Here is a 27,722-nt window from a genome sequence, read left to right on the forward strand (position 1 = left end):
ATTTTGTCTCTAGTGTCTTTGGACAGCTCTTTGGTCTTGGCCATGTTAGTAGTGGGATTCTTACTGATTGTATGCGGTGGACAGGTGTCTTTATGCAGCTAACGACCTCAAACAGGTGCATCTAATTTAGGATAATAAATGGAGTGGAGGTGGACATTTTAAAGGCAGACTAACAGGTCTTTGAGGGTCACAATTCTAGCTGATAGACAGGTGTTCAAATACTTATTTGCAGCTGTATCATACAAATAAATAGTTTAAAAAATCATATATTGTGATTTCTGACAATTTCAGACCCCTCCATGATTTCCAAGTGGGAGAACTTGCAAAATAGCAGGGTGTTCAAATACTTATTTTCCTCACTGTATATATATATATATATATATATAAAATATACACATACATACATGAAGGAAGAAAATTGATTTTGAATTATATTTTTACACATGCAGCAGTGGTGTTTGAGACCCCAAACAATGAGGAAGTAAAGCCAAACACAAGGGTTAAACTTAAAACTGAAACAACTCTCTTCTTCATGGCACAGCCCTTTCACCAAACCAGCACTAATGTGTGTTATTATTCTGAACAAATATACTATTAAATAATTTGGCATCAGTCACAGGGAAGTGCATAGCAATTCAATAGTAATCCGTCATGTCAGACTAATGAGACTTGATGACAAAAAGCTTGAGACAAGTGTGAGTAATTGCTTGATAACTATTTTGACAGCTCACAGTGGAAGTTAGAGCCCTATCCAAACACATTTGAAAGAGACACTGTTGAAAGAAAAAAAATGACTACAAACCATTGCACCATTGCTGGGTCCAAAATAAGACTTTATTTAGGGCTAGTGCGGTAACAAAATATGGTCATTAAGAAGTGACACCACGATTCACTGTCACCTACAACTGTATGCAGATTTCCACTTGCCACAGGAAGATTAGATAAGTATTTTCCCTCGTTTTGTTTCATTTTACAATATGAGGAGTGAGAGGTTCAGGGTCAGAGAGGCACAAAGATTTCAGTTACTCACACCTCTTCCCCTACTTCTTTAAAATGTGTCTCTATGCAGGAAGTGTACGTACAGTATCTAACCACCCACCTGAACACTTACAAGGGGTCGTTTGTGTTGTTTTATACTGTTGAGCAATAACTGTCCTGCTCTGTTGATTTACTTATGTTCCATGCAAAGCAATCACTACAAGGCAGGCAGTAAATGCTATAATGCATGAATAGGTTTGTGTTTCCTGTCAAAATGAAACACAACAGCTAAATGATGTACTGTCTGCTTCTATACTAGCGATGCATTTGATGTAACATGTCATAAATATGGCAATGAATTTGCCTTAGGCTCATTATTTAGACGATGGATTGTTCACAATATTAGTGACTGGATATTTGCAGTCAAATCTCAACAATTAAAACCTCTTGAAAATAAGTAATTTTCGTTTTGATCTTGTCGTGGAAGTACTCAGATCCTTTACTTGAGTAAAAGTACAAATACAAAAAAATGTATAATCACAGGTAAAAGTCCTGCATTTAAAATCCTAGTTAAGTAAAAGTGCAGACGCATTATAAGCTAAAGTGTGTCTTGAAAAAAAAAATCTGCCCCTTGTGACTGATACGACAAATAACAGTATTATACTAAGGGTGAAACTATACTATACTTTATATGGCCTACAGTTATAGTTTAATCCAGTGATTACCAAACTAGGGGTCGTCACAAGATAAATCTGCAGGGTCATGAGATGATTAATGTGGGTTTTTTTGTGTGTAGTGTAATATTCATATTTTGCTCATTTACATTTTAAGTCACACATTTTTACAAAAACTGTGTACAGTGTATCAGCAGGGCTCTGCAGAGTTGCAGTCTAACAGTTACACATTCTGATAAACCAATACAGTTTGGTGCAACTGAAAATGAAAGTACCAGGGAAATAATTTATGTTGTTTATACAAGAGAGGTGAGCAATACAAATTTAGTCCTAATCTCATAAAAATGTATAAAAGTTATTTTTCACTCACAAAGTCACGACAGAGACATTCTTATCCAATTGCCCAACAACACTACTTTACATAGCTGCATTCTTCAACTGCCACTCTGAAACTGTAGAGTGTGAATTTTTACTACATGGTGTTGCCTCAACTTATGAAAGCTGCTCACAGATAAAGAGATGAGGCTAAGGTGATGGTTGTCAATGCTATCCTGAGTTTCCACAATATGGTCAAAAACATCAAACGCAGCTTTTAAACCTATGATTGATCTGACGACACGGCTCAACAGGGACACTGATGTGCTGCAGATGAAATGTTTGTGGTCTGTCGGATGCAACGCTATACTTGGAATCATCAGGCCTTTATTGTTTTCCAAGGTTAGCAGGTGGTAGCTATCACAAAAAGCTGCCGTTACTGTAACAGATGTGTTAATGAAACGGTTACAGCATACATCACATGAAATCTGCTTCATAACCTGCAATATAAACAAGAGCATTCTCGGTTTGGCACCCAAAGCTAGTGGACAGGTGGACAGGTAGCTGTGGTCCAACACACACTAGCAACATTCTCAAATGAAGAGGATCAATGCAGTGTCAGAGTCCTCAGATGGCACTACTACGGATGACATGTCCACAATTGACAGACACTGGGTGGATCCCAAATCTCTAATTTGATATTTCCTCGCTCCTAGCTTGAACTGGAAGTCGTTCTGGTCCACCTTCTTGAAGGCCATCTCAAAGTTCTTATTCCTGCTCCGAGAAGCGAGGACAAAGGATCGAGGAGGGATCTCTGACGAGCTATGACCGAGGATACACGAGAGCAGCCTTCCTGGAAGCCGTGCAGCTTAAAGCCGTTGCTAACTACACCCATACAGCTGACAAATTTATGGGAAACGTCAGAGGAAAAAATGTTTAATTTCTCACATTTCCTTGTTTCCTCTCTCCTTGCGTCCCTCCCATGCTTCCTCGGTGGTGGGATGGCCTAAGACGCGAGGAAGGGAAGCAAATGAAGGAAACATGGATGCAATTTAAGGACCAGGGACGTACCCACTGCGTTTCCTTGAGAAATGCTGCATCAGACCATGAGATGGCAGAATACACTCTGGAAGTGAACCACACTCAGGTTGTTGTTCCATCCACCTGGAATTTAAACAAGAGATAAGTCAGTTGTGTTTTTTTAAACCAAATTTGAAATGTAAGCTATCTCTCTTAATAGCACTGTGCACTTAAACACCAGCTCCTACCTGAGGCCCTGATGAAGTGAAAGATAAACTCCATATGGTCCTGGCTGAATCAGTATGTGCACACAGCAGCTCTGCTATCATCAGGGTTATGTGTCAATGTTGATGATAAAACCAGTCACAGACAAATACCTTTGAAATACAGAAAAATATCAGTATGCAAATACTTTCTGTATAAAACCATCAACTCAGTCTTATGATATTAAACAATGTTAAAGTGAATATTATTGTATGCTTTAAACTAGAACATACTTGGGAAAATAGATACGGTAAATAAATTACAACCCTGCAGGGAACTATTTTCGTAGTAAGCACCAAAAAAAACATGCGCATGCAAGCGCATGATATGAATATACATTAGATTACATATGTGTGTGTTTTTTACATATTTGGTATGACAGTGTTGTTACAGAAAATGACATTTGGAAAAAATAAAAAATTTTGGATAATTTAAATAGAAATCATTTCATGAAATGTTGTAGATGGAAGCTTAATTACATTGTTTTTTTTAGGGGTGGGGGAAAAAATCGATACAGCATAGCATCGCGATATTTTTCGTGGCAATACTGTATCGATACACAGACGCCAAGTATCGATCTTTTATGATATATGTGTTGGTCAGTTTGTCTGCTTGACAATCACATTTTGCACCAATAAAACTGAAGTGTGATGAACAAACAGAGAAATGTATATTTTTAGATACAACAGATGTTGACAAAATTGTCCTTTCGGGACATCATTTGAAATTGGGAAAAATCTGAAGTTGGAAAAAAGGTAATATATTGCAATATATTGCAAAATATTGCAATATCTTTAAAATCGCAATAATATCGTATCGTGACACAAGTATCGGGATGATATCGTATCGTGAGGCCTCTGGTGATTCCCACCCCTAGTTTTTTTATGTTGTTTTTTTTAGTATTTCACAATAAAATGGTATCAACTGTGGTGATACTGCAATCTAAAATTGTGTGATGATGAGACATGTATTTAAAACCCTGCAAAATTATAAATGTTACACATGCTTAATTGGTCAACGGAAGGATTTGTTTTATATCTTTAGCAGGGCAGTTTCACGAACCAGAATGGAAGTCAAGTTTCTGCTGCAGTTCCTTGGTAAGCATATTTTTGTGTTTTAAATCCTCTTGCAGGGATTTCACTGTCTTCTTATTCCTTCTTTCCCGATCCTTGGCATTTCTTAAGTCCCGTTGCAATTCCTCCACTTTCTCCTGAGCTTCAGTTAACTTTTTTTTTACTTTAACTGGGTCAAGGGCATACTGATGATCCTGAAAAAATATTATTTTCATCGTAATTTAAAATGATTCTCCTCATTTTATAATTGTCACTGTAATATAAGCCCAGCATTCGTCAAAGATGTTTAAAACAATAACTGTTTCACTCACCGAGTTTGACTTCTGAAGGTCCTCTGACAGCTGAACGGGAACATCAGGACATTCTGCAGCAGCTTTTTGTGAGGTCCTGCTTAACCTTGGTGTAGGCCTACTCGGCACCTGGAAATAAAGTAAAATACTATTTCAGTCAATATGTACAATTTCTAACTGTTTCTTTGTATGGTTAGGTTTAGTGGGCAAATTTGTAATTGAATTTGCCAATGGTACTCACTTTGCTAATATGGTTAGGAAATGACGGGATCGCTCCTTCCCTTAAACGAGTTGTCTGTCCAGTCATGTCGAAGTCTTCAGGCTTGAAATGACAGCTACAGACAACTGAGCGGGCATGTGGCTCAAAGTCCCTTCTCCTCAGTGCTACTGTCCATGCCCGTCTTTTAACCTTATCTTTTGGGAACCTAAACACAAAATAAATCCATCTGAATAACACTATACAATTCTGCATGCTTCTGTTGCTTCAATAAAGGGATTGTATGGCACATTAGCGCCATGAAACAGTTGTAAAACACTTTAGATCAGGGATCTTCCCCAGGGGGTCCTGAGCATGGTCCTGAGAGTCAATGCAGGGGGGCCTCCAAATTATTGTTAATTTTTGTGTTGTGTTGTATTGTTAAGTTTATTCACAAATTAAAAAGTCTTAACATGAATCTAACATATTATTAGCAAATACACCTCCCCTCTGATGATAGGCTTACTGGCCTATAGGTAAGGTAGTCACCAAGGCCATCCACAGATACAATTAATCCTAAGGATTCACTGTGCCACATGTTGAACATTAAAACATGATTTACTATATTTTAATAGCTTAGTATTATATGCAAAAAATTAATTATACACAATATGCAGTAAGGGGTCCCTGCTCAGTGCTCTCTTTCTCTCAGTTAAGGGGTCATTGGCTTAAAAAACGTTGAAGACCCCTGCTTTAGATAATTTAGGACTAACCTTATTTAACTCAATAACATAGCTAGGTTTAGCGACACAGCTGATTGATAAACATACGTTTCTGCATCTTACTGATATATTAACGTTACTACTTTTATTTCTTCTTGACATTAGTTAGCTTAACTTCATATCAAACCAGTCACTTAGCTAAGAATTACTTATTGTGATAGATCAAATTCAACACGTTCGTAACAGTAGCTACAATTATTGTAAGATGACTTTTCACCTGTGAAATGTTATTCCCTGCTGCTTGGTTTGGGCATTTCTTCCATTAGAACATCCAACCACAGAACAAAAGTCTGGCATTTTCTACTACTCGTTTATTTGAACGGTCCCCGCTGCAATATGGCGGCAGCACAGAGACTGACCTCACAAACCGGATGTAGCGTCTACGTGGTCGCAAATTTCACAGCGTTTTCCTAGGATGGCGAAGGCATGGCCCGTCCTACTCATATGTCAATGGTCCTACTCTGTCTGTGATTGGCGAGTACTCGTTGCCTTCGTTGGTTGGGTTGGCTACATAGAATGTATGGGTTGGTTAGGTCAGAGACTGTTAGGTTAGACCAAAGCCGGTCTACGGACCTACCTACCTATATTAGAAATTATTTGGTTAGACTGTTAGATTCGTTTCGCATTGCCACACCTATCTCCACCATGGATGTATTGATCTCCACAGCACTTAAACCAATATATCCATGGTTGTATGCAGATACCGCATCCGGCTTCCAGCAAGGAAGACCCGTGTTGATGCTTCCAGTTGCCTGCTACAGCCGTTCTCTTAATACATCCATGGCTACCTAACCCAAACCGGAGGTTTTGATTGACATTTTTGGCGGGAGTAACACACATTGCTTGCCTTGCTATAAACGATAAATGCCAGAAATGGTCACTAGACCGCAATACAGTCCAGTTTATTATCAGAGCACCACTGTTTCAAATACAATGTCAATCACTCTTATCAAATCACTTGATAATTTATCACTCTATTATTCAAATCACATGCAATTTCATCTCGTCCATTTTTATCAAATCAGGTTTTGCAACACAGACGGTTGCTTCCACCATTCATTAGTGATGTTTAAGCATGAGATTGGTTAGGGTTAACGTTATGTTGAATTCCAGGCAAAGCCAATCAGAGGCAGAGTAGGGCGGGGCATGCCTTCGCCGTCCTAAGAAAAGAAATATCTAGCTACGTTCACAGTAAACTCAGCTAATGTTAGCAGCTTAAACGGACGGCGTGTTGTCTGCTGCTAACATTTTGTTGAACTACAGATACAAAAAGGTGAGCTACATGTCTTATATATTGATCTGATCTTGATTCCCCTCCACTTGTCGTGTCATGTGACGTCGTTTAGTATGCTGGTGGGTTCAGAAGTTGTTTTTCTTTTAAACCGTTTCGTCGTGGTTAATGCCAAATTTGCTAGCTAACGCTGCTACATTCTGTTCTGGCTAACAGAGCTAGCTAGCGTTACTGTGTGCATGGCTGTTTGGCGGCGATTGGAAATCCTGGCAACATAAAGATTTGGTAGCTTAGTTAGACGCGAAAGTATCAGGTTTGTGTAGTGATTATGTTAATCATGCAAATCTAACCATCAAAGCGGACAAAAAGAAGGTCCAACGATACCCGGTCGTTGTTACGCAGAAGCTAACAAATACTTTTTCTTGCTAGCTAGCGTTAGCTAGGTAATGTGCAGTCAACGTTAACATTTAAGTAGTAAGTCCAATAATGGAGTCCAACTTATTGTGGCCATTACACAGTTGGTACATTCTTAAGTTTAATATGTTGTAATTTTAATGGTTGTTAGAGCAGTAACTGTATTTATGGAAAAACAATCCCTTTCTCTCGTAAATAAACAAAGCTGTCGATATATAACGTCAGTATGTACATTGTAATTTCCCCATTGGGCATCAATAAAGCGTATAAATTAATTATAACGTTATTTTTAACCAGAATTTTCTATGTGGACATTACATTGTAAAATATAAAGTCAGGAATGTGGCTTTAACAATTTCTGTTGTTTCTTTCAGGCTCCTCTGATTGTAGGATTCTAGCAAGACGATATTCAAATCTGGTGAAATGAGTAAGTTATGATAATTTGTTAATTCACTGAGTCAGAACCATATTTATTACCAAAGTAAGTTTTCACTTTCAAGGAATTTGCCTTGATGTATTTGGTTCATACAATAAACGTATTAAAAAGAATAAACCGCTGCCTGGTTTAGATTGAATTCATGATGCCACTTTTTGCTCAGCTCAAAACACTACAGGGTGTTTACCCCAGAAAATTCATTAGCTGAGGTGATAGACCACTTAGATTCTGACACACCCAGTTTCATAATCCGTTTCATTACAAGCTAAATGAACCACACACAGAAGTCACATTAATTAAATAAATGGCATTTGCTGTATATAATAAAACACTGGGAAACCCTGCACTACTGATAGAACCAACAGTATTTGAAGCATTAATATAATCACAGCAGGTAGTGACCCATTTGAATTAACATGAGAAGTAAATAGTTGGTATAATAATCACTGTACAATGTTGCAGTTCTCTACCCAAATTATGCAATAAATTCAAGACTAATATCCTGCAAGTGTTCTTGAGAGAGTTTTTAAAAAAAGGATAGATCTTTGTTTTTGTCTTCTGTCAGTTTAACTTAAAACTTTGTAGTGCTTGCATAATGTTTTAATACAACAACAATTTTACTTGAGATGGGTATGCAAACACTAGCGGATTCTGGGGCATTAGCACCATGATCTGAGAGACTAAAACACTACTGCAATAAATGCTGTGCCTTGTCAGATGGATCCTCCAGTGCATTGTTATTTTCACACAGTGATTACCTTTTGACTACATTACTACTGTGGTCTTTAAGGAGTACTTTAGTATTAGTAGCTTGTAATATAAATATAGTAGTCTCCTGTATTCTAAATAGGGGTGGGTATTGCGATTACAATCTTCTGTGACAAAAGTTTTGTGATACTGTATAGCATTATACTGTAATATGGAAAATATCCCATAAATTCAATTGATAATCTGATTTTAAAGATAAAATAACCAGAGGGGAATTTCTTTTTTTGGCTAATTCTGGCAAGAAACTTCATTAAAATTATGAATAAATCCTGGAAAGTGTTGTCCTAGAGCAACAGGACAAAGCAACGGGAAATTCCTTAAAACTCCTTTTCTAAATGTTCAAACCTAACTGAAGAGACAAACTTTGGCAAAACAAGTCATAGTTAATATGAAACATGTACTTAACACCACAAACTAAAACATGTAAATACGGTAAATGTTGGTCATGTAGATAACTGTGGTTTGGAATTTCTTAATCCAAAATGTTGGGGGACACTTAGTCTTATGGTGATGCAGAATAAATTATCACACTGTGTAAGCAACCTTCATCATAGCCCTCCATGTTTGTGTCTCTCTTTCAGGCCAAACTGACCAGTTTCCCCTTGACTGCAAGGTTTATGTTGGGAATCTAGGAAACAATGGAAACAAGACCGAGTTGGAGAGCGCTTTTGGGTACTATGGTCCTTTAAGAAGTGTTTGGGTTGCCAGGAATCCCCCAGGCTTTGCTTTTGTAGAGTTTGAAGATCCCAGAGATGCATCTGATGCTGTGAAAGAACTGGATGGAAGGTAACTACTTCAACACATTATTTTTATTTATTTTTTTAAGTAGTTGTTCTTTTTGCAGGGCACGTTATTTTGCACTTTCGTACTCATGTGATGATTTCTGTTTAGAACCATGTGTGGCTGTCGAGTGCGTGTCGAGTTATCCAATGGGGAGAAGCGCTCAAGGAGCCGTGGCCATCCTCCATCCTGGGGTGGTAGACGCCCTCGCGATGATTTTAGGCGACGTAGTCCTCCAGTCAGACGCAGGTATGTGTTTCCTACTTGACGATACATTTTACGGTTTTTACAGTTACATTTGCAGTGTTTAAGCACAAATGACAAAGCATATTTACATTCCCCACACACTGTAATCATAATTCTTTTCAAAACAGTAAGGCAGGGCCGTTTTTAACAAGTGTGACAAGTTCCCACACGGACAAATAATCTCTTTAGATCTCAGACCTATTCAAGCTTATTCAACCAAAACCAAGTAGGAGGAAGTCTGAATGGTCGTCGCTATGGCCTAAATTTAATTGTTAGCACTCTTCTTGCTGTAAATCATGTTAGTGAAATAAAATTATTATTGGCACACATACAAAATGAGTTCATCAATAGATAATCTGTGGATCTGGCTGCTTAGGGATTTTGTATATTGATGTCACTCCCTTCAAAAAGTGGAACTTTCTTCAGTGTTTCACAGGTTGTTTTTTTTTTTTTTTTTTTTGCCAATTTTGACAGCCAAGTCCCAAAGGCAGCTTATGTCAGCACTTGACTATTCATGAACTCTTATAATGGTATGTCTGGGGAAAAAAAGAGAGTGAGAGAGACTAAGCTCTACCTGAGTGATATTGCTTTACTGGGACATATAAAAGCCGCAGTTTGCACTTCATCCATCAAACATTTTATAGGTACTTTTCTATAATTACCTTCTGCAGGTGTAAATTTTGTTTTCTTTCTGAGTTCAGTTGCCATCTATTAATAAAACTGAACCCCGTTGCAGAGTCACCACCACGCTTCTCACCATCTGAGTCAGTCAACTAGTCTTCTTTCAGCATCATGTGACTGCTGACCAGGGAGCCCCAATCAGCTTGGCTGGTGTTGTCACATGACCAAGGCGCACCGCCAGTCGTCAGGTTCCACCAACCTTTTGGTTCCTGAGCATGCAGTTCCCAGCATCCTCCTCTTCTTCCTCCAACCTTAATCCAATCGACAGCGGCCCACTTCACATTATCAACCAATCAGCGTCTTTACTCTATTCTTCACACAACTACTGTATCAACGGGAACAGCCCTTGGCTTACATCCCTTCCCATCCTTCCCCCCCCAAAAAAAGGCAGGGAAAATCTACAACTACCCCTTCCAACCAGCCACCAAGCAACTTCATATCTCCAACATTTGCATCATGTGGCAAATCCTCTCTGCAATTCGACTTCCCTCACCATCAGTCTGGCTTCCTTGCGTCATTTCTATCTTGTCCAAATCCCCCAAAATAGTAAGTTGCTTTTATCCTGCTCTTTGTAGTTTTTATGCTTGACAGTTTTCCCTCAGCAGTTATGTAATTTAGAGCAAGTGCAGAGCTGCAAAAATCTACAGGTCAAAAGTTGTGGTCAAGGAACTTTTGCCATCAGTCTTCAATTTTTATTTGCAAAAATTAACATTTATCGGATGTTTACCGAGTGCATTTTCATGGCTCGACATTAAGCCATCTTAAGTGGTATCCATTGGAATAAAGTTTTTAGTTTTACTGCTGTCCTCCTTTTTCCATGAAAATATCCTTTCACCACGAATGCCTCACTTTCTTAATTAATTTTAAAATGTCTTGTTTTGCAGCAATCTTTAGAGCCAACACATGTAGGTTACTCATGGTTTTGATGCTACAGTCACAAGATGATCAGTCTGTTTCTGATCTGGTCCACTTTACCACACCAATTTACTTTTATCATGGAATTGGTGTAGATCATTGTGCACAAGCTGTGTGCCTACAGTGTTTTAAAAGCAATTTTATAGCAGCCTCACAGCAGATGGACAATCTAAGAACATGTTTTGCACATTTATCATATTTGGTGGAAATTTTTTTTTTTTAGTTGTCTGCCCCAGCAAGCCTTAATGTCGAGCCCTGATTTTGTTCCATATTCTGAAATCTGGCTCCATGATTGGTGCTAATTGGACAAAGTTTCCTTTTAATGAGTTGATCTTGATGCAGTTCATGGATGCAGATGATCCTCCTATTAACAGACAAGGAACTACGTGTAACCACGCTTTTACGTGTAATCCATGTCTCTAGGGATCAAGAATACCAGAGGTTTCATTAGTGATGGGAAGTTTAAATTCTCTTTTCTAATTTTTGTTTGCTTCTTTTTTTTGTTTTTTTACTTCACATGCACTATAGGAGGAGGAGCCGCAGTCGCAGCAGGTAAGCTTCTAACAACTGAATGTATTTAATCTATCCATCCCCCTTTTTGTTTTTTTTTGTAGATGATTAATGATAAAATTCATGTTAATTGTTTTTTTGGGTTTGGTTCACCAGGTCTCTTTCAAGAGACAGAGGCAGACAACGTTCTCTTTCCAGAGACAAGAAGTGCCCAAGATCCATCTCACGGTCAAGGAGGCAAGTTTACTTATTATGTAAGGGATAATGTAGAGCGAGCAGGTCATTATTGTGCGTTCGTCTCGGACAGGGTGATGCAGAGGAGTCTTGAATTGCCCTCCCAAAGGGTTCAATTCGCAGTAATGACCCGCTCGCTCTACATTATACCTCCTATCACACAGATACTTACTAAATAAATCAATTTGACACACAATATTGATGTAAACATGATTTTATTGGTTTAAAAATGGTCTATGATCAGAACTGTGTCCACAGCAACGGTCTGTTATCCATAGCAGTGGTCTGCTTCTCAGGAATAACAGACTGTAGAATGCCGTAATTGACTATCAGAATCAAGTATTCAGAAAAGTCATGTAATGATTATTATTGTACTGTACCTTATTGCTAGAATATTTTGTTAACAGTCATTTTGCACTTATTCACTAGTTTGTTTGTTTTATTTTACAGTCGTTCCCGGTCTAACGACAGAAAATGAGGACCTCAAACGATGGTTCATCTGCAGGATCATGCTATGGTTGGGGAAAATACAATTTTTTTTTTTGTAGTCATGTTTTTCTTTTCTCTAGGGTTGGCCAAGTTACATATTGTGTAATAGCAGTCTGTTGAATTAACAACAAAGGAACGAATTCTATCTTACCCTGCATGTTTTGAAATGGAATACTGGGTTTAGTTTTACATTACCATCCTGTTTTTTAAACTGTTTAATTAAAGGTCATGTGATGTTTTTATTTTGTGGTTTTTATTCTTGGTTGACTCTTAAATTACTGGCAATTGGTTAATATGAGATGCACCACCATGTCAAATGGTCAAATGTGTGTTGTTAAATACTGGTGCTGTTGTTTGCAGGCTATCCTTGAAGCCAAAAACATCTGTAATTCTGTATTTTACCTATGTCACTTTTGCAACAAAAAAGGCATTTACTCTATTCAATTTTGCTTGAGTCTCTTAATTCTGACAATTTGTGCTGCAGTTAAACAACTTGTTCAATAAATGGTTTTCCAAGGTGACATTATCTCTTCCTTTTTTGTGTTTCAATAGTTCCACAAACCAATAATATATTAAAACTCACTGTGTACAATAATCAAATTACATTTTGTAAAAATTAAGCTTTTTATTTCAGGAAGTAGTGTATGTTGCATGATAAAGTCTGCGAATGTAACCCACAGGAAGTTCTCAGTTGTGTTTTGCAGTAAAGGAACAACCCCCATGTGTGAGATGTATTTAGCATCAGCATTCAGTATATGCGGATGACTTGACATTACAAAGCAGCTCACGTTGTGAGACGACAGAGGTGCCAGATTTCGCTGGTAAGTACATGTGGCGTCGTAACAATTATGTAGAATGCCTGAAATTCTTGATCAAATTAATTTGTTCCTCAAACCTATTTTATTTACATATGAATGTAATTAGTGCAGTTTTCACTTTTATAAGAAAGCGACTTATCAACAGAGCAGTATGTATCGTGATTTTGTTGGTAACATTGTTCTGAATGTTTTACAGTAGTTTTATGGAGACGGAAAGAGCTAGTGTGCTTACTGTTGTACATGTTTGTTAAAATTCAGTTGATGTTAACTGATGCTGATAGGTAGATTTAACCTTGCTTTGTTGACATGTTTCATGACTGAATGTCTCATGATTTAAGAAAGAAGATAAGAAGCAATGTCTACTCAAAGTGCAAAGAAAAGACTTGGTTCACGTCGCCGAGGAGCAAAACAAAATGAAATCTCTAAGAATGATGAGTTCCATGTAACCGACAATACCTTTGTAGCTGAGTGTGACATACCAGAAGAAAATACTGAATCATTAAATGTACTTGCTAAGCCTGACAATTCAACAACTGAAATACAACCTCCACCTTCGCCTGAACTCTCAAGCAACAGAAGAAAACTGGGGTCTCGTCGAAGAAATAAACTCCTGCCTTTTGAGGATTCTGCGACTGAATCGTACCATGAACCTATTGAGGAAGTTGAGGAAAAAACAAGGGTAAAGGAAACTACAGTTACAAAACAAATGTCACTTGCAATACAATCTGAGAAGCAGGAAGTATTTATTCAAGGGACTGACCATGAGTCTACAACACATGAAGACTATTTTTATTTAGCCGCTACACCTAAAGTTCAGTACGCTACTACAAAAAACTGTCCAAATGCTGACCTGGAAAGTTTAATTCCCAAAATTGAAAATCTGCAAGCAGACCTAGATGACAATGAGTCTGTGCTTTCATGTCCAGGAGTAGATCAGCAACTCATTGACCAATTAAATTTCAGGCAAATGCCTGAAGAAAAACGTTCCAATGTGCATTCTGTAACAGAAAAAGAGTGCAAGAAAAGAGACAACAACACAGAATTGTTGAGGAAGGATGGAAATTTACAGGGCAACTATTTGGTGAGTGAGTCACATGTAGAATCAGTAGCTATGCATTTTAGTACCACACCGGAGATAACCACAGAAAAAATAAGCCCAAGAGAAAATACTGAAATTGAACAAGCAACAATTTCATCACCAAAAGAGGAGTTCCCTACAGATGAGAAAAAAAATCAGCATTCAAATTTATTTGAAGTAAAATGCGCTCATCGTTCCGAGGATGCTGTAAACAACGTGCATGAACAGGAAGTTAAGCCAACACAGATTAAAGAAATGCCTCAAATTGATGACTCATCTGAAAGTGTGATACACGATGCCACAGGAAATTCTAAAATCATTTCTGGAAACTTGACAGATAAAACAGAAGTCAGTGACACATACCAGTCTGAGTTAATTGTTAAAAGAACTGATGAGTTTCCTATCAATCAGGACATTTCAATTTCTGACGACAAACAGGATGAGCATTCTAAAAAAGAAAGCAACTTTGAAGCTGTAGAGCAGAAAAACAAGGCTTATTATGTATCTGATACCGAGAATCCACAAATCAGCAACATAGAAGGAGTAGACACTGCACTAGGTCAGGTATATGAGACTGAAGGCAGAGTACAGGATGAAACAAAACCCAGTGCTGAACACACAGGTCATCAGGAGAAAGAAGGACTCTTCTCTGAAATGGAAGAAAGTGAATTCTCCTTACAAGCCCTGCAATCAGAAATAAATGCTCCTTTTGACTCTCAACCTCAGCATAATGACATCAACCTCAACTCATTTGGGAACAGAAGAAAACTGGGGTCTAGCCGAAAAAATAAAGGAAGACAGCGTGTCAAGGACTCTGTTGCTGAATCATACCACAAACCTGCAGAGGAAGTTGTTGGTGATACCATGGATAATGAACCCCTTGAAACAACAGAAATGTCGTTATCAGTAGAGACCGCAGTAAAGGAAAAATCAATGGAAACTATGCTGGAAGAAATGGATCAATTTGACATTGCTCAGACCGAAGATGTTTGTGATCAAGTAAAAGAAAATGCACTTGTTGGCGGTGACTTACATTCAAGTTTAACAGTAGATCAGCAGATGATCGACCAATCAAATTCCACAGAGATGCCAGAGGAGGAACTTTCTAATGTGTGTTTTGTAAAAGAAGAAAACAAGGAAGGAGACGACGACACAGAATTGTTCAGGCAGGATGGACATTTACAGACCCACTACTTGGTGAGTGAGTCCTGTGTGAAATCAGAAGATATAGATTATTCTAATACACCAGAGATAACCACAGATAAACACAACTCCAAAGAGCATACAGAACCTCAATGCAGTGTTGAACAAGCAATATGTTTGTCAACAAAGAGGGAGTTGCCCACAAATGACGGACAAATTGAGATTTTAAACTTATCTGAAGACAAAGGGGCTCATCAGTCAGAGGATTCTTTAAACGAACTGCATGAACAGGAGATTACGCCAACAGAAATGCATGAAGTGCCTCAAATTGATGACTTATCTGAAAGTGTGAAAGATGATGCCACAGATAATTCTGAAATCATTTCTGGAAACTTGGCAGACCAAACTGAAGTCAGTGACACATACCAATGTGAGTTAATTGTGAAAAGTACTGATTATTCTCCTACCAATCAGGAACTCTCAATTCCTGACAAACACGATAATCATCCTACAAAAGAAAACAACTTTGAGGCTTCAGAGCAGAAAAATAAGGATTGTCATGTATATGGTACCAAGAAACCACAGATCAGCGACATAGAAAGACTAGACACTGTCCTAGATCAGGTATATGAGATTGAAGACCAAGTTGAGGCTGATATAAAACCCGGTGCTGAACACACAGGTCATCAGGAGAAAGGACTCTTCTCTGAAATGGAAGAAAGTGAATTCTCCTTACAAGCCCTGCAATCAGAAATAAATGCTCCTTTTGACTCTCAACCTCAGCATAATGACACCAGCCTCAACTCATTTGGGAACAGAAGAAAACTGGGGTCCAGCCGAAAAAATAAAGGAAGACAGCTTGTCAAGGACTCTGTTGCTGAATCATACAATGTACACAAAAAAGACATGGAAAGTACCAGGGATATTGAAGCCTTCCAAACAGGACAAATTCAATCAAGTCAGAGGAGTGAGAGTTATATCAAGCCTGCAACACATGACAGCTCTTTGTATACAGCCTATATGCCCGGTTATTCTTCTGACGTCCAAGGCCCCACTACAACAAGCTATCCAGAGGCTGATCTAGAAAGTTTAAATAATAAAAGTGAAAATCCTCAAGATGATCATGATGAAAGAGGGAATGACTTTAAAGTGGAGGTGTCTGATAAATCAGTGGGATCCACCCTAGAAGGAACAGACCAATCTGACACTCTTCAGAGTCAAGAACTCACAGGCGCTCATAATTTAGAAGATGCTGTAAATACAGTGCACAAACAGGAGGTTAAGCCAACCGAAATGCAAGAAATGCCTCAAATTGATTTCGCATCTGAAAGTGTGATACATGATGCCACAGAAAATTCTGAAATAATTTCTGGAAACCTGGCAGACCAAACTGAAGTCAGTGACACATACCAATGTGAGTTGATTGTGAAAAGGACTGGTGATTCTCCTACCAGTCAGAAAATTTCAAATTCTGACAAACAGGATGAACATCCTACAAAAGAAAACAACTTTGAGTCCTTAGAGCGGAAAAATGAGGATTGTCATTTTTATGATATCAATGAACCACAGATCAGCCACATAGAGAGAGTATATACTGCACCAGGTCAGGTATATGAGACTGAAGGCAGAGTACAGGATGAAACAAAACCCAGTGCTGAACACACAGGTCATCAGGAGAAAGAAGGACTCTTCTCTGAAATGGAAGAAAGTGAATCCTCCTTACAAACCCTGCAATCAGAAATAAATGCTCCTTTTAACTCCCAACCTCAGCATAGCGACACCGGCTTCAACCCCATTGGGAACAGAAGAAAACTGGGGTCTAGCCGAAAAAATAAAGGAAGACAGCATGTCAAGGACTCTGTTGCTGAATCATACCACGAACCTGCAGAGGAAGTTGTTGGTGATACCAGGGATAATGAACCCCTTGAAACAACAGAAATGTCGTTATCAGTAGAGACCGCAGTAAAGGAAAAATCAATGGAAACTATGCTGGAAGAAATGGATCAATTTGACACTGCTCAGACTGAAGATGTTTGTGATCAAGTAAAAGAAAATGCAATTGTTGGCGGTGACTTACATTCAAGTTTAACAGTAGATCAGCAGATGATCGACCAATCAAATTCCACAGAGATGCCAGAGGAGGAACTTTCCAATATGTGTTTTGTAAAAGAAGAAAACAAGGAAGGAGACGACGACACAGAATTGTTCAGGCAGGATGGACATTTACAGATCCACTACTTGGTGAGTGAGTCCTGTGTGAAATCAGAAGATATAGATTATTCTAATACACCAGAGATAACCACAGATAAACACAACTCCAAAGAGCATACAGAACCTCAATGCAGTGTTGAACAAGCAATATGTTTGTCAACAAAGAGAGAGTCGCCCACAAATGACGGACAAACTGAAATTTTAAACTTATCTGAAGACAAAGGGGCTCATCAGTCAGAGGATTCTTTAAACGAACTGCATGAACAGGAGATTACGCCAACAGAAATGCATGAAGTGCCTCAAATTGATGACTTATCTGAAAGTGTGATACATGATGCCACAGAAAATTCTGAAATCATTTCTGGAAACCTGGCAGTCAGTGACACATACCAATGTGAGTTGATTGTGAAAAGGACTGGTGATTCTCCTACCAGTCAGAAAATTTCAAATTCTGACAAACAGGATGAACATCCTACAAAAGAAAACAACTTTGAGTCCTTAGAGCGGAAAAATGAGGATTGTCATATTTATGATATCAAGGAACCACAGATCAGCCACATAGAGAGAGTATATACTGCACTAGGTCAGGTATATGAGACTGAAGGCAGAGTACAGGATGAAACAAAACCCAGTGCTGAACACACAGGTCATCAGGAGAAAGAAGGACTCTTCTCTGAAATGGAAGAAAGTGAATTCTCCTTACAAGCCCTGCAATCAGAAATAAATGCTCCTTTTGACTCTCAACCTCAGCACAATGACACCAGCCTCAACTCATTTGGGAACAGAAGAAAACTGGGGTCCAGCCGAAAAAATAAAGGAAGACAGCTTGTCAAGGACTCTGTTGCTGAATCATACAATGTACACAAAAAAGACATGGAAAGTACCAGGGATATTGAAGCCTTCCAAACAGGACAAATTCAATCAAGTCAGAGGAGTGAGAGTTATATCAAGCCTGCAACACATGACAGCTCTTTGTATACAGCCTATATGCCCGGTTATTCTTCTGACGTCCAAGGCCCCACTACAACAAACTATCCAGAGGCTGATCTAGAAAGTTTAAATAATAAAAGTGAAAATCCTCAAGATGATCATGATGAAAGAGAGAATGACTTTAAAGTGGAGGTGTCTGATAAATCAGTGGGATCCACCCTAGAAGGAACAGACCAATCTGACACTCTTCAGAGTCAAGAACTCACAGGCGCTCATAATTTAGAAGATGCTGTAAATACAGTGCACAAACAGGAGGTTAAGCCAACCGAAATGCAAGAAATGCCTCAAATTGATTTCACATCTGAAAGTGTGATACATGATGCCACAGAAAATTCTGAAATAATTTCTGGAAACCTGGCAGACCAAACTGAAGTCAGTGACACATACCAATGTGAGTTGATTGTGAAAAGGACTGGTGATTCTCCTACCAGTCAGAAAATTTCAAATTCTGACAAACAGGATGAACATCCTACAAAAGAAAACAACTTTGAGTCCTTAGAGCGGAAAAATGAGGATTGTCATATTTATGATATCAAGGAACCACAGATCAGCCACATAGAGAGAGTATATACTGCACCAGGTCAGGTATATGAGACTGAAGGCAGAGTACAGGATGAAACAAAACCCAGTGCTGAACACACAGGTCATCAGGAGAAAGAAGGACTCTTCTCTGAAATGGAAGAAAGTGAATCCGCTTTACAAACCCTGCAATCAGAAATAAATGCTCCTTTTGACTCTCAACCTCAGCATAATGACATCAGCCTCAACTCATTTGGGAACAGAAGAAAACTGGGGTCTAGCCGAAAAAATAAAGGAAGACAGCATGTCAAGGTCTCTGTTGCTGAATCATACCACGAACCTGCAGAGGAAGTTGTTGGTGATACCATGGATAATGAACCCCTTGAAACAACAGAAATGTCGTTATCAGTAGAGACCGCAGTAAAGGAAAAATCAATGGAAACTATGCTGGAAGAAATGGATCAATTTGACATTGCTCAGACCGAAGATGTTTGTGATCAAGTAAAAGAAAATGCACTTGTTGGCGGTGACTTACATTCAAGTTTAACAGTAGATCAGCAGATGATCGACCAATCAAATTCCACAGAGATGCCAGAGGAGGAACTTTCTAATGTGTGTTTTGTAAAAGAAGAAAACAAGGAAGGAGTCGACGACACAGAATTGTTCAGGCAGGATGGACATTTACAGACCCACTACGAACCTACAGAGGAAGTTGTTGGTGATACCAGGGATAATGAACCCCTTGAAACAACAGAAATGTCGTCATCAGTAGAGACAGCAGTAAACGAGAGAGAGCATACAGAACCTCAATGCAATGTTGAACAAGCAATATTGTTGTCACCAAAGGAGGAGTTGTCTACAAGTGAGGAACAAAAAGAGCATGTGAACTTATCTCAAGTCAGAGGAGCTCGGCATTCAGAGGATGCTGTAAATGAAGTGCATGAAGAGGAGGGCAAGCCAACACAAATGCATCAAACTGATAACTTCTCAGTAAAGGAAAGTCTACAAACACTGCATTCAGAAATGAATGCTCCTTTGGACTCCCAACCTTTTGACAGTTATCAGAGTATCAAAGGGCAAACTCCCACAGGCTTCAACCCCACAGGGAACAGAAGGAAATTTGGGTCAAACCGAAAAAATAAAGGACTGCAGGTCAAGGACACAACAAAAATTCCATTGGTAACGGAGACAATGAGGCAGGAAGAATTAAAAGAGCAAACCAACCTAGACTTCAAACCTGCTGGGGAAATAAGACAATTTAGATCAACTGTAAATGCCGAAGACAAGATGTCGGAGGAAGGCACAATTTTGTCACAGAATGTGATGGACAGCAGTACAATTGTGACAATAGACATTCCTTCAAGCTCAGGCAAAGATGACTTTGTCAAATCCAAGGAAGATAATGAGACGGAAAATAAACTCAGAAAAGAGACTGAGAATCTAAGTCAGCTTACAGGATGTGACACGGTTAAAATGGACTTGATACAATCACCAAACATCTCAATTTGGAAAGATGATTCTGCCATACAGAATATCTCATATCATGATGAAAATGTCACCACCAGGCCAATCGCTGAAGATGTTCTTGAGCAAGAAGGAGCCTTTCAGGTCCATGACACGGAAGCTTTATCTTGTGACAAAGAAATTAATATGCAACAGACAAATGATACATCACAAATTGTTGGAGATGTCACAATAAAAGCCTATAATTCAGGAGCGGAGAGTTCAATGTGTGTACAAGTTTCTAGACAGGATAAAGATGGAAAACAATTTGAAGATCCTACAAAGAAAGACCATGAAGCCCAAGAAATGAATGTTTCACAGGTGATCACACATGCTGAACTGTTTTCTGTTTCACAAAACAAAACTGACACTTTGGCTCCATTTGACATTGGTCTTGAAGAAAACATCCAAGCAGAGCCAGCTGGGGATGTGTCTGAGGAAAGTGGAATTTCCAGCCAACAACGGATACAAGAAAAAACTAATTTAGATGACGGTGAAAATTTGCAAGGAAGATCCAAACAGAAAAGGAGAAAAATGGGATCTACTCGCCGGACTCAACTCAATAGGAAACCAGAGGAAAAGAGAGGTGAAACAAAAGAAAGTGGCTTTAACACAGAAGCAGACATGAGAAATGTTGACAAGATGGAAGCAGTCGAGGATTTACAAATGATTGTAACTGCAGAGGTGTTACAGAATGAACATGCAAAGCCATCACTGAGTCCTAAGAATAAAGAACAACATGAAACCGTAGATTATTCAAATACTGTCCTTACTGAGCTATCTGCCTCCCACAATAAAGAAGTTGTTAATCCTGTTAAATTTGTTCATGTATCTGATGTAAGGGACAGTGAGAGTAATGTAGATGTCAGTGTGGAACCATCACAGCTAGATGATTTTACCACCACTGAGATGCACATCACCTCTGTGCTCGCTGGAAGAAATTCAATAAATCCACTGCTGTCTGCAAATACGGAAGACACTACAAACACTGGTATCACAGGGGGGAGCTTTGTGTCTTTATGTGAGACCACACAGAGTGCACAAATCGATGAGAAATGGCCAGAGAGTGTAAACGTAATAAATGAACAAGCTTTGAAATCAGCAGATGAGCCTGTTGTGGCAGATTTGGAAACAGGGAAATCTGTAGTCAGAGGAGGAGCTGAAGAAGAGCATGTGAGTGCCCAGGCTAGTAAACAAGAGCCAGACGAAGCAAATGAAGGAGCTCACACTAAAAATCTCGAGATGAAGAATGCAAATTTAGATTCAACCAACAAGAGAAGAAAGATGGGCAGCACCCGCAAAAGTCTCGCATCACGGACAAAACGGGAAGACTTGTATGAAAAACAAGAAGAGGATAATGAGGCAACAGAGGTTGCAAATATTGTTGGAGTTGTAAAGACTGAAAGTTTCTCAGGCAACATAGGTGTGCTGCAACTTCACAAAGACAGTGGCTCTGAGCAAAACAAAGAAAAGGAATTTGAAACCAGTGAGTCTTACTTCAAACCTCACCAGACATTTGAAGAAAATCCTGTTTCTCATGGTCAACTAGTAGAAACAGAGCATCAACTAACTCCCAGTTATCTCCCTGCAATACTATCCACTTCTCCCAAACACGATTTAATGTCAGAATCAGCATCTAGTAGGAAAAGAAGAAAAATGGGATCTCACCGAAAGTCACATGGACACCAAAACAATGAAAACCAAACAGCAAGAGAGGACAAAATAACTGATGCACAAAATGGGAGAGATGTCAGAAGTATCACAGATGAAAGTGCCAACAAGACAACTGAAGAGCTGAGGGAAGAATCTTTGGGCCCGGACAAAATATCAGAGGTAAGCAAAAAAAAAAAAAAAAGTATCTTTCTTTTTTTACAATCAAAGAAATTCTAGTAGGAATCTTCAATTATGATTGTTTCACACTTTACTTAAACTGATAAACAGGCAGATAAACAGTTGTTTGCACTGTATTTCAGTTAGCTTATTAGTTATGACCAGTTCTTAGAAAACTTTTAAACATTGTGAAGAATTGGATTTATAATTTTGTGCCTTTAGCCTGAAATGTGTGATTATTATCGGACATTTAAGTCTATGTTGTGCTGTACTTCCCATTTGCATGCATGCATGCATGCATCTTCTTGGACACTGGACAAGTGTTTGTTGCAAGAAGAACAAAATGACACAATTAACCAAAATAAGGAACATACGGTCCACACAACATGTTTCACACGTTGAAAAGGAGAACATAAATATGTATCTTGCTTTTTGATCTTAATCATGGTGTTTATTCACTTTAACAACATAGAAAATGTCTCACACAAATGTAACTTGCAATGCACATTACGTTTCTAATACAAAATAGCCTTTTATCATGTAAAAGTATTTATATAAAAGCCCTGTTTTTTTTGTATTTCCATGCAATGTCATATTTTAGTGGTTGTAATATTATAATAAATTATTTGAAAAACAAAAGATAAAGCAATATACTGTGAAAGATTGAAGATGAAATCTGCAAATCAAAGTAGAATCGCCCCTACTGTCACCTTATGATTGAGATGTTATTGTCTGTGCAGGTTAATAAAAGTGACAAGAAACCATCATCCAACATCAGCACCTCAAAGGCATTAGAGCAGCCTGTTAGGTAAGTCCGATGCTGAGCAACAGAGATATAAACACTGCGGCCTCCGAGGCTTGTCCAAGCTTAGCTTAGCACAGCAAAGTGTTGATATACCTGGTCTAGGTTAGGATCAGAGATGAAGCTTCATTCATATTAACATGGACCAACTGTCAGTAAAGATAGAAATCTATTACAGCATAAATAATGTAAACACAGTTTTCGTTTGTTATCCAGCTTCCTACCATGCTGATTAGCAGTCTAATGAGTTCACTGCTGGTCTGAGTAAGGAGACGAGGGAGATGAAAGTGTGACTGCCACACAGTTATTTTGATGCTCAGTGGAAGTGGTTGAGACGATGAGATGCAAGCACAGTCTAATGATTTGTCCCTCTATCAGTTGAAATTTTTAACAGGCAACTAATGGAGGACAGACAGAGACACAGAGATAGGGGTTACGGCACAGTGAGAGAACTGAAGGGTGATTCTTATTGGTTCTCTGTTATACAGTGAGAAGAAACCTAAAGAAGTGACTCCTGTTCAACATCCTTATGCTGAAATCCGCCTGGCTCAGGAGAGTCAACAGAAGTTTTCTCTGGGTAAACAGAACATTAATAATTACACACAGCCATCAGAGATAACGAGAGAGGGACGATTAATATGGAGGAATAGAAATATAAAGTGTGACTAGAAATTGTTTTTGTTTTCAGCAGGTAATTCCAGGGCAGCAGATCTTCAATCAAACACTTATAATGTGATAATGGTTGGAGACAGCAGTGTGGGCAAAACCTCCTTCATGAAAAGAGCTCAAAGTGGGAAGTTTTCTTTAGATTTACCCGCCTCTGTTGGTAAGATCCAGATCTTTATCCTATTGTATTCCCATAAATGTGTGTAAATATACAGAATCATGTTACATAAATACATTTTGTAGGACTTGATTCCTGCATGTGGACTGTGGTAGTGGATGGAAAACATGTGGTGCTACAGTTGTGGGATACAGCTGGTCAAGAAAGGTAATTTTCCCGTTTCCTTTTTTCAGCACATAATTGCGACACTTGTACTAACTACTGCTGTTGTAATCAAACATTTAAAAGGTGAAAGCACTTTGTATTGCAGAGAATACATTTTTTCATATTTTGTTTTGTTGTTGTTTGTTTGTTGTGATAGAAGAAAAAATTAATTTGCTAGCTTTATGTGCCTCATGACAAGTGTCTTGAAGCACTTCATAAAGACTGGCGTTGTTCCCTGTTCCCGTAACTTTTTTAGGAAAATAGCCATAAGGGGTCAGAACTCCAGCAACACTTGTAGAATAAGAAACTACTTGATTGTAGAACAAATGCAATTTGGCTGATGCTAATGACCCTGGCCACAAGCTAAAACATGTCTGTCAGGAGATCTAAAAGCTGACTACATCATTCCCTGACCATACGACAAGGTACAGTGTCAGGTCCAGCAGCCCTACGTGGGTCCTCTAGATGTCTACTGTGGGGAGGCACAGTACCTGGTCATTCATAGGAAGAAAGGTCAAAAGGTCATTATCTGTTATTTTGTGGTTTAGGAGGGCCTGAATGTTGTGAAAGTGGTGTTGGATTTTCTGTGTAGATGCACTTTGCCTCTCCGGTGGCCCAGGGCAGCTGGAATTAAATAACATCCTCTATGCACTTACTATTGTAGCCTTCCTGAACATGTGCCAGACAATGTGCTCAAAACACTTCAGAACACGCCCTCAGGCCAGATTGTAACTTGTTTCGTAACTCATTTGCTACACCTCAGCAATGTTAATGTTAGTGTTGAGTAACCACAACAGATTTGGTTCCAGCAGCAGAGGTGGGGTTAACTTGCATGCAGTGTTGAATATTTAAAGGGACATATTAGATTAGCATGATTAGCGTGAAACGGCTCTTGGGGTATGTAGAAAAGTTCACTAATGTCCTGATAGAGTTTACAGAGAGCCTCTTTAATGTCAGCACTGAGATCTACACACCAAATCATCATTTATGTAAATTAATTTTAACCCAGTGTAATGACAGACCCCTATTCATTTCATTTTTGCCATAAACAGATATTATAATGTGTGCAGATTAGCGTGAAATTCACTTGACTTGTGTTGAACTGTGAGGTAATTGTGCAATCATTGTGTCCAGAATGCTTCTCGTGAAAAAAGCTTCAGGGAAGTCTCTGCAAACATAACTAACCAGTATCAGTAGACTGTTAGAGCCACACCCAAACACTTTTGGACTGTTTAGTCACAGCCTGGTGTTTCTCACTGTTTGTGGCCACTCCTGGTTTTAAAAATATGTCAAATCACTCTTAATTACATTCCTTCTTATCCTTCAAAGGTTTCACAGCATGACAAGGCAAATTTTCCACAAAGCCAACGCATTTCTCTTGATGTACGACATCACTTCTTCTCAGAGTTTTTCTGCAGTCAGCTACTGGGCAAGCTGTATCCAGGTATGTTGTCACCACACTACTGGCTTTGTTTATTGTTTTTTGTTACAGATGTTGAAACTACAGGATATATTTAAGGCCGGACATACTGTAAAGTTGCAACAGTGCTTTCCTGCCTTAAAATGTTTTAATACCAATGATAATACTTTTTTTTTTATATATCACACTGAGGAATATAAAAGAACAACTGTGGAGAGTGTCTTCACCCTCTCAATCACAGTGTGGTATGGCAATACAACCGCCCTTGAGAGGGGGACATTTGGAAAGAGTTGTATGCACAGCATCTAAGAGGCCTCTGTCTCCTACATTTATGCCACACCTATCAGTTAGAAGACGCAGAAAGTGCTATCTGACTCCTCACCCTGCTATAGCTCCCTCTTCACATCCCTCCCTTTCAGGATTTATAGTACAGGGGACCTAATTGTGCGGTCCACAAAGTCAGATTGCTCAGTAGAAAGACGTTTGAATTGAAATCCAAACAATAATCAAACTAATCTGTGTTTTGCAGGAAGGGGCTGCAGAAAATGTGACCATTTTACTTGTTGGCAATAAGAGTGATCTTGCAGAGCGCCAGGTTAAAACTCAGGAGGTGGAAGTTCTTGCAAAGGTATGGAAATGTGGTATTGCTTCCTCTCACACTTTGAGCTCAGAATATAACTAAATAGTTCTGATTATCAAACACCCGCACTAAAGGCAGCAGTTTTACTTCCACAGGAATACAACTTTGAATTCATGGAGTGTAGTGCTGCGACAGGTGAAAATGTGGTTGAGTCTTTGGAAACTGTGGCCAGGTAACATATTCCACTGACATTGTATTTGTCTTGTATGGCCTAACACACCTATATGCCTTTTTCAAAGCATGTCCTTTAATATTATTTGCGCTGTGACTAACTGTGTTGTTGTTGCCAGGATGTTGAGTCAAAAAGTTGACACAAGAGAGGAAGCAATGGAGTTACACAAAGAGCCCAACAAGAAAAAATCATCAGGATGTTGCTGAACAAGATATGTGTCTGAAAACTCAGAAAAGTGGAGAAATCTTGAACACTGTGGAGCATCACCAATGATTTCCCGAATCGATTCAATTCTGATTTACAAGGTCCCGATTCGATTACATTTCCAATTCGATATCAATTAGGTTAGGGAAATTTCAATTACAATATGAATTTTGCAGGACGTATGCTGTTAATTTTACAAGCAAGAAGCAACCCTTAAATATTTTTTAGAATGCACCAGGTTACCCCAAAAAAGTTTGCTTAAAGTACTTAACAAGTCATTGACATACTGACTACAGCCAGTGAGTAGAGTGACCATGTTGAAGAACATTTTTGTAAAACAACTATATCAAGATAAACCATAAAAAAGCCCTTTCTCTTACAAATTGACAGTACATTGGTCTTTACAATCAAATGTAGCCCGGAAACAGTTACTGTGAGCCGGCTACAGAGCATTCTCAGGTTCTTTATAGTTAAAAACAAATCCACAAAGAGAAAATTCTCTATATTGTGCGGCTATCTACACTTTATGGAAACTATTAATGTTACTTTCATGACACAAATATATATTCAGTGTGTGTGTATATTGACATTTTGCTGTTGCTGAATCTTAAAAATTACCACTTGGAAGTTACAAAACGTGGTACCAAATTGATATTATCAAGGATCTACTAAAATAGTATTTTTATACAATTATACTTTTTTTCTTATAGAATATTTCAGTGTTAAAGTGTGTGTAAACGTAACGTGTGCAATAAGCCTTTGAACAAGAGCATCTTTTCATTGTTGTAGCTGTTTAGTACAGTGTTATTCAATAATTACATTGTTTATGATTTTGTATGTCAACCATCTGTTCTAAATGAATGGCATTGGCACCATTGCAGTTGTCACACAGCTGCCAGATAATCATAAATAACATTTCATACTTCTGTAATTAAAGACAACAGCAGTAAAATAAACAGGCTTTAAATATACATGTAAATTATTTTTTTTATGTTTGTGTATTGCCCTTTAACTTGTGCTGCCAAATACCTATAATCAAGTTTTAATGTCATGCCTCATGCTTAATAAACCTCCACAATGACAACTACATTCTCACAAAGTTAATTTG

The 27,722-nt window shown here is 38.6% G+C and overlaps 3 protein-coding genes across 6 annotated transcripts; 2 read left to right on the forward strand and 1 right to left on the reverse strand.

Annotated features, from left to right (window-relative positions):
- Positions 1-1,592: 1,592 nt before the first annotated feature.
- On the reverse strand, positions 1,593-6,005 carry LOC114553772 (THAP domain-containing protein 6). The gene is made up of 6 exons (XM_028575113.1): positions 5,810-6,005; positions 4,856-5,039; positions 4,636-4,743; positions 4,314-4,518; positions 3,236-3,364; positions 1,593-3,131 (listed from the first exon to the last, which is right to left on the reverse strand). The coding sequence occupies exons 1-5, from the start codon at positions 5,887-5,889 to the stop codon at positions 3,351-3,353; spliced, it is 591 nt and encodes a 196-aa protein (XP_028430914.1). The 5' UTR covers positions 5,890-6,005; the 3' UTR covers positions 1,593-3,131; positions 3,236-3,350.
- A 753-nt stretch (positions 6,006-6,758) lies between these two features.
- Positions 6,759-12,817, forward strand: srsf3a (serine and arginine rich splicing factor 3a). Its single transcript, XM_028575115.1, has 7 exons — positions 6,759-6,865; positions 7,612-7,664; positions 9,023-9,227; positions 9,333-9,470; positions 11,592-11,615; positions 11,730-11,810; positions 12,258-12,817. Exons 2-7 carry the CDS (start codon positions 7,661-7,663, stop codon positions 12,283-12,285), a joined length of 480 nt encoding a protein of 159 aa, XP_028430916.1. The 5' UTR covers positions 6,759-6,865; positions 7,612-7,660; the 3' UTR covers positions 12,286-12,817.
- A 221-nt stretch (positions 12,818-13,038) lies between these two features.
- rab44 (RAB44, member RAS oncogene family) lies at positions 13,039-27,701 on the forward strand. 4 transcript variants are annotated; one of them, XM_028575834.1, is made up of 12 exons: positions 13,039-13,117; positions 13,453-16,741; positions 17,933-19,413; positions 19,774-22,391; positions 23,129-23,196; positions 23,679-23,767; positions 23,879-24,016; positions 24,100-24,181; positions 25,508-25,622; positions 26,128-26,226; positions 26,334-26,410; positions 26,529-27,701. In XM_028575834.1, the coding sequence occupies exons 2-12, from the start codon at positions 13,470-13,472 to the stop codon at positions 26,614-26,616; spliced, it is 8,127 nt and encodes a 2,708-aa protein (XP_028431635.1). In that variant the 5' UTR covers positions 13,039-13,117; positions 13,453-13,469; the 3' UTR covers positions 26,617-27,701. The 4 variants fall into 4 exon arrangements, with proteins under 4 accessions (XP_028431635.1, XP_028431633.1, XP_028431634.1 ...); XM_028575832.1 differs by having other exon boundaries at positions 13,453-19,413; XM_028575833.1 differs by having other exon boundaries at positions 13,453-19,413; positions 23,882-24,016.
- The last annotated feature ends 21 nt before the right edge of the window (positions 27,702-27,722 follow it).

This window comes from Perca flavescens, chromosome 4 (genome assembly GCF_004354835.1).
Source record: "Perca flavescens isolate YP-PL-M2 chromosome 4, PFLA_1.0, whole genome shotgun sequence".
In the NCBI taxonomy this organism is placed as follows: Eukaryota; Metazoa; Chordata; class Actinopteri; order Perciformes; family Percidae; genus Perca; species Perca flavescens.

Bases quoted from the DNA above. Each gene is read 5' to 3' on its own strand.
- rab44 (XM_028575832.1), top strand. From the start codon at position 13,470: ATGTCTACTCAAAGTGCAAAGAAAAGACTTGGTTCACGTCGCCGAGGA. The intron at 19,414-19,773 runs GTGATACCATGG...AGGAAGTTGTTG, and splicing joins ACCTGCAGAGGAAGTTGTTG to GTGATACCAGGGATAATGAA. The intron at 26,227-26,333 runs GTATGGAAATGT...TTACTTCCACAG, and splicing joins AGGTGGAAGTTCTTGCAAAG to GAATACAACTTTGAATTCAT.
- srsf3a (XM_028575115.1), top strand. The intron at 11,616-11,729 runs GTAAGCTTCTAA...TTGGTTCACCAG, and splicing joins AGGAGCCGCAGTCGCAGCAG to GTCTCTTTCAAGAGACAGAG. The intron at 11,811-12,257 runs GCAAGTTTACTT...TTTATTTTACAG, and splicing joins TCCATCTCACGGTCAAGGAG to TCGTTCCCGGTCTAACGACA.
- LOC114553772 (XM_028575113.1), bottom strand. From the start codon at position 5,889: ATGCCAGACTTTTGTTCTGTGGTTGGATGTTCTAATGGAAGAAATGCC. The intron at 5,040-5,809 runs GTGAAAAGTCAT...TTTTGTGTTTAG, and splicing joins CAGGGAATAACATTTCACAG to GTTCCCAAAAGATAAGGTTA. The intron at 4,519-4,635 runs GTGAGTGAAACA...ATATTTTTTCAG, and splicing joins ACCTTCAGAAGTCAAACTCG to GATCATCAGTATGCCCTTGA.